Source organism: Panicum virgatum, chromosome 5N (genome assembly GCF_016808335.1).
Source record: "Panicum virgatum strain AP13 chromosome 5N, P.virgatum_v5, whole genome shotgun sequence".
NCBI lineage: Eukaryota > Viridiplantae > Streptophyta > Magnoliopsida > Poales > Poaceae > Panicum > Panicum virgatum.
This window is the reverse complement of record NC_053149.1, coordinates 68,128,160-68,134,773: the sequence shown is the minus strand read 5'-3', so window position 1 is coordinate 68,134,773 and position 6,614 is coordinate 68,128,160. Positions and strand designations below refer to the sequence as shown.

At 45.9% G+C, this 6,614-nt stretch overlaps 1 protein-coding gene across 1 annotated transcript; it reads left to right on the top strand.

The window, feature by feature from the left end:
• The first annotated feature begins 2,767 nt into the window (after nucleotides 1-2,767).
• LOC120673125 (transcription factor bHLH77-like) lies at nucleotides 2,768-5,953 on the top strand. Its single transcript, XM_039953822.1, has 8 exons — nucleotides 2,768-4,122; nucleotides 4,213-4,425; nucleotides 4,520-4,585; nucleotides 4,686-4,754; nucleotides 4,877-4,951; nucleotides 5,056-5,280; nucleotides 5,366-5,462; nucleotides 5,553-5,953. The coding sequence occupies exons 1-8, from the start codon at nucleotides 3,445-3,447 to the stop codon at nucleotides 5,588-5,590; spliced, it is 1,461 nt and encodes a 486-aa protein (XP_039809756.1). The 5' UTR covers nucleotides 2,768-3,444; the 3' UTR covers nucleotides 5,591-5,953.
• Nucleotides 5,954-6,614: the final 661 nt, after the last annotated feature.

The following is a 6,614-nucleotide window of genomic DNA, read 5'->3' as shown; positions in this document are numbered from 1 at the left end:
GAGGGAGCAAGACCAAATTTACTCCCTCCTCGTTTCCCACGCTATTTCTGTTTACGGTGCCAAACAGTGCATCTACAGTGTCAAACAGTATATTTACTCCTTCATTTGCTCCCTCCACTGTGGACGGTCTTACCCGGCCTACCACCCTGGTGATTCCCAGGGAGACATTTTCCCGTGCCCTCGCAACGGAACAGTGGCCCTATCCGTAAGCGCCACTGTTTGGCTTGTATACCGGAAGAGGCAGCGCTACTTGTTCGTACATTTGGCTCCTGCACGGCTGCCTCGACGGATTTGGGATGGAAATGATCTCGGTCCACGGAGGGCGCGTTTAGTTCAAAAACAAAATTTTTTGGATGTCAAATCGACACTTTGACCAGATGTCGGGAGGGTTTTTCGGACACTAATTAAAAAACTAATTTCAGAACTCACTTGGAAACCGCGAGACGAATCTTTTGAGGACTTTGACCGCATCATTAGCACATGTGGGTTACTGTAGCACCTATGGCTAATCATGCATTGATTATGTTCGAAAGATTCGTCTCGTCATGTACATCCTAACTGTGTAATTAGTTTTATTATTTAATTACATTTAGTGCTTCATACATGTGTTTAAAGGGGAGGTGAAAATTTTTGGGTGAAAATTTTTGGGAACTAAACGGGCCCGGAGATGGGGAGGAGCTCCACCACTTCCACTTGTTGACGCCGTTTGATGGTTTATTAACATCATTTTTGCGTTACTCTCGAGGTAGATGTTGTTGCTGGGTGAAGGAATCTCATGCCACTAGGAGTTGTCTCACGAGTCTGAAAAATAGGACAGCATATGCTATGGTAAAAGGAACGTGGGGGTTATTCCCTCCGTTTCATTTTTAATCAGCACTAGCCACCAACCATCAGTTAGCTAGCAGTATTTTTTAATCAGCATAATAAATCAGCACCAGCCACCAGCAATAGCCAGCCGAAATGAGCAAATATAAGGTGCATCTTGCTTTGGCAAGACATTTATGCACATATTTTTATAGAAATTATGATATCTAAGAATTAGGCTAGCTGTGTTTATTGTAGCTCTGCACGGGCCGGGAGTGTTTGGAGATTTCCACGTCATCTTGATGCTTGAAACTAATAAAACTTGTCATTTCAAAAAATATATTTTTTTCCTAAAATTTATGACATTTGAAACATTTGCTCTAAATTATGTGATAAGCTAATTACCACATAAAATTTCGACATGACAGCAAAATTATGATGCTTGAGACGAACTTGCTGTCAAACTCTAGTAGTCTAAATTGTGTTTTACGATAGCAACGGCGCCAAGTGCCTGGTATCCACTAGACACTGCTTGTAGCCTAGTAGTTCAATGCTCTCAGTATTATATATACCGTACAGTGTACGTGTTCATGTTTAGTGGACAGATGGAATTGGACAGATCTCCTGGCTCAATCCTAAAGACCTATCGTTTCTGTTCGTTTTCCATTTCCATTTTAATGCTTGTCTATCAATCTACTCCCTCAACACTCGAAAAGAATGTCATTTTAGATAAGGTTTGGGTCAAACATTAGAAATATAAATCATGAATAACTTTCAAGTCGTTGAGATTCAAAATACAGAAACTATATGAATAGATTTGTCTTAAAAATACTTTCAAAAAAATATAAATATATAATTTTGTGATAAATATTTTTATAAAAATAAAAAGTCAAAGTTAAACTTTGAAGACCGTGTCGCAGTCCAAAACAACATTCTTTTCAAGTATGGAAAGAATATGTCCTATAGAGGTCTCTACATTAAGTACTCCTAGTATGAGTTTTGTAAGCCATGTATCTATTTTTACTAGTGCCACCACGAACCCATATTTTGCACTTTTTCCCTGTAGTTTATATTTATCTCCATTCATTCTCAAATATCTCAACAAGAATGAATGGGTTTTGGACAATTAACCCAGAAAGATTTCTGTGTTATCTTTGTCAGTCTTGGAGATTCATGGACACCATTGGCGGGCAAGATAGAATTACTATTAATAAACTGATGGTGCAGAGTATCCTTGGGTCAAAGCTCTGTTATTTGTCTTACTCAGTGAGAAATAAAAGCTTTGGTTTCATTAGCAAGGACAGGGGAGAAGAATGCATGAAGATGAACAGGTAAAACTCAAGAACATATAACAAAATTGAAATAGGTTTGGAGGAGAAAAACAAAAGTCATTACCATGGTGGATCACTCAAATTTCCCAAGAAAAAAATAGATAATTCAAAATCCAAACATAGTGCTACTACAAAATGATGGGCTTCAAGTAACTTCCACAACATATCCATTTTTAACTTGTCGTTTAAATCTCAAGTAATCAGAGCACATGTACTTAGGGTGAGACTCGGCTGCTAACAAGAACAGGCAGGCAATTCCAATTTTCCACTCACGCTAAGGCACCAACATCATCGAACAGAAGGGGCTGAAAACCTCAATCAGCCATAAAAAAATTGTCACAGCACACAAACAAACCACAGCGGTTCCCATCCAATGGGCTCCTTGTTCTATCCTTGAATTAAAAACTGAAAAACCATAAAAAAATATTTTGGTTTTTGGCCAGTATACGATCCATCTAACCCAGACTACCAAGCATCCTTTTGTCCCCTTGTGGCCTAGCCCACTCCCCGATTTAATGATTGGTTGATCCCTCAATTTCATGAGCCAAACAACACACCATCCCTGCTTGTGCTTGGGGACCATCACCTTCATCTAAAAAAGGTTCCAGGATCAGAAAACAAAAACGCAAGCAAATTGCACGCATTGTTTTTTCCCCGGGGGGTTTACAGCACAAATAAAGGCGGCAGCAGTGCCATCTCCCTTTCCCCCTTCTCTCCACCTCCAGCAAGCAACTCACCGCACCCGCACCGCACCACCACCACACTCCTCTCTCCATTGCTGCTCCCTCTAGCTTCTTCCTCCCCACCCCCTTTCATGGCAGGAAAGGCTGGGGTGATGATGCCCATAAGCCATCCAATTTGACCCATGCCATCCTGGACCTATATACATACTGCCCCTGCGCGCACGGCGCACACTCGCAATCTCAACTTCTCTACCACTGCTGTGCTAGCTCCTCTCTCTCTCTCTCTCTCTCTCTCTCTCTCTCTTCCTGCTTTTGCCTGCCTGCTGCAAGCTTTTGCTTTGGTTTAGGTGCTTCTTTTCCACTCCTTTACTGTTCCCCCACTTTTGCTTGCTTTGTCACGCACACGAAAAGCTCCTGCCTTTACCTTCTCGGACCTTATCTCCGGCCCGTAGTGGGATTTGGTGGGAGCTGCGCTGCTTGCCCCTCGCGTTTCTTTGCTCAATTGGGGGCTCGCGGGTGCGCGCGCTCGTGCTCGGAATTCGGGTTCTTTCGGTGGGGATTGCGTGGTACCCTGGGCGATTGCGGACGCCCGCTGCAGATCTTTGCGCAATTCCGGCGAGACGGAGATGAACTGTGGGCCGCCTGACCAGCTGCCGCCGGCGTCGGCGCCGGCGCCGTCGTGCTTCCTCAACCTCAACTGGGACCAGTCCATGGCCGCCGCCGCGGCCGGCGACCACCTCGACCCGGCGCTCAGCTCGATGGTCTCCTCCCCGGCGTCCAACTCGACGGCCGCCGCGGCGACTGATGGCCTCGCTCTGCACGGGATCTCGCCGCAGCCGCAGTACGGCGGCACGCCTCTCAGCTCGCCCCCTAAGCTCAACCTCTCCATGATGGGCCAGTTCCACCACTACCAGGCGCCGCAAGTCGGTGGCGGCGGACCCGGCGGCTTGCCAATCCTGGAGAACTTGATGCCGATGGGACACCTGGACCAGTTCCTCGCCGACCCCGGTTTCGCCGAGCGCGCGGCGAGGCTTTCCGGCTTTGATGGCCGCCCCGGTGGAAGCGGCTATGGCGGCGCCGTGCCGGGACAGTTCGGCCTCCCGGACGCGGGCCCTGTCGGTGCATTGAAGGAGCTGGAGCTCGGGAGCGGCCGGGATGAGTCATCGGTGTCCGATCCAGCGTCGGCCAGCGCGGAGATGGCGTTGAAAGGTCCTTCCGACGGCAATGCAAAGAAGCGGAAGGCCAGCGGGAAGGGGAAAGGCAAAGACGGCCCTGGGTCCACCGCCGCAAAGGATCCCGCCAAGGTACGTGCGCAATTGCGTTAGTTCGGTGCCTCAATTCTCGACACAGTTCAGTTTTGGAGCAAAAGATTTCATTTTGGGAGCGTTTTACAGGAGGAATCCAGTGGGAAGCGGTGCAAATCGGCGGACGAGAGCAATGGCGCGGAGGACAACTCCGGCAAGGGGAAGGCCGCGCAGAGCAACAGCGAGAATGGTGGCAAGAAGCAGGTGAAGGACTCATCGAAGCCCCCCGAGCCGCCCCAGGACTATATCCATGTCCGGGCGAGGCGCGGTGAGGCGACTGACAGCCACAGCCTCGCTGAGAGGGTACAATTCCTTGGGGCTTACTTGCATTGTTCTTGCTATCATCCTTGCTCTAGGTTCATGTTTTGATTTCTCTCGCTCCTGCTGAACAATTCAGGTGAGAAGGGAAAAGATCAGCCAGAGGATGAAGCTGCTGCAGGATCTTGTGCCGGGTTGCAACAAGGTAACAGAAAAATGCCCTCATAATCGATGTCAGGCACTTGCTGTCCCCAGAGTAGTCTGTTGTGCTCAGATTTGAAATTGGGAAATATTACTGGTTTCAGGTGGTTGGCAAGGCAGTCATGCTCGATGAAATCATAAACTATGTGCAATCCTTGCAACGGCAAGTCGAGGTATGTGCCCACTTTCAACTCACAGCTGGAGTCATTGTGAAACTGCAGTTTTTGCCATTTTAGAATGGAACCAACGTCGATATATGCTATCTGAACCCTTTCCTTTAACATCCATTTTGCAGTTCCTGTCCATGAAATTGGCTACTGTGAATCCCCAGCTGGACTTCAACAATTTGCCTAACCTCCTTCCTAAAGATGTGAGGACAAGCATACATGATTGATCGCATTACCGTGTTTGGTTCCTCTTATTGAGGCAACAATATTTCACCCTATCTCATGTTCTAATTCTGTTTGTAATCAGATACACCAGTCCTGCGGCCCGATGCAGAACTTGCATTTTCCACTGGAGACCTCTGGTGCACCGCTGCCATACCTTAACCAGTCTCACCAGGGGAGCCCTCTAGGTTGCAGCCTAACCAATGGCATGGACAACCAAAGTAATATGCACCCACTTGACCCAGCATTTTGCCGGCAGATGAATTCTCAACATCCTTTTCTCAACGGAGTTAGCGATGTGGCCTCGCAGGTAAAATGTGCACCAACTTTGTGAGCTTAAATTATCACTATCTGTATGCAGTGACACTGAGATGAATAAACTACATACATCACAGGTTGGGACTTTCTGGCAAGATGATCTTCAAAGTGTTGTTCATATGGATATTGGGCAAGGTCAGGAGATTGCGGCCACCTCTTCGAACAGCTACAATGGTACACAAACATCAGCATCCTTGTGAGCCAATATCTTAATTGTCAAACATGGCCTTATATGAATTCTGATATTGAATTACCGCAAATCAGGTTCGTTGCAAACAGTCCACATGAAAATGGAGCTTTGACATAGCTGAAATTCAGTCCAAAGCTCGATGCCCGTGTATATAAAGACGAGAGATCAGCTTGCAGCGGAAGCACTCTGAGATTCAAACTAACAACGTTGGGCCCTAGCAGTGTTTTAGCTTCTAATTTTCCCCTTGGTGTAATCATTCTTTGAACAAAATGTGAAGAGCACCATGAATGACGGTTGGTTACGCCTTTGCCTGTTTAGCTGCAAGATCGCACGCAACGAAATGGTGCCTGCCGTACATGCTCAATCAGACCCTTATCCTCTCAAGCGAGAGGGAAGACCTGTAATATCATTTGTATTGCCATTATATTTGTAGCTGATAAATATATATATAAATTTAAGATCCCTATTACTGTCATTCCTGGTCTCCGTGAGCTGAAATCCTTGCTTCTGGATGAATAATAGACTTGTTTCTGATTCCTGCATCTCCTTGAGTAAGGGTGTGTTTAGTTCATTTTGCAAAAAGTTGTAAAGATGTAAAGAGGCCATTTGAAGTACTAAATGAAGTCTATTTGCAAAAAAAATTTCATAGATGGGTTGTAAATCGCGAGACGAATCTAATGATGCTAATTAATTCATGTTTAATCAATAATTAGCGGATGGTTACTGTAGCATCATTGTTGCAAATCATGGATTAAGTAGACTCATTAGAATCGTCTCGCGATTTACAGCCCATCCATGCAAAAAGTTTTGTAAATAGATTTTATTTAGTACTTCAAATTAGCAAGATTCCGTTTCACTTTAATGCGTTTACGATTTTTTTGCGCTTACATGTAAAAATCTAAACAGAGCCTAAGAGGCGTAGCATTTGTTCTAGTTGGTGCTTTGAGCTTCGGAGCTAGGATTTTTTTTTGGTTCTGGAATATATTCAGCCAAGAAGAGGGATCCTGTGAAAGGACATGGACAGAAGGAACAAGCAACTTGGGCTGGGAGTGGATTTGTGGGTGCTTTTTAGCTGTATGATAAGAACCCGAAGAAAGGGACAGCACTCCACTAGGGCAGAGGGGCGAGCTAAGCTG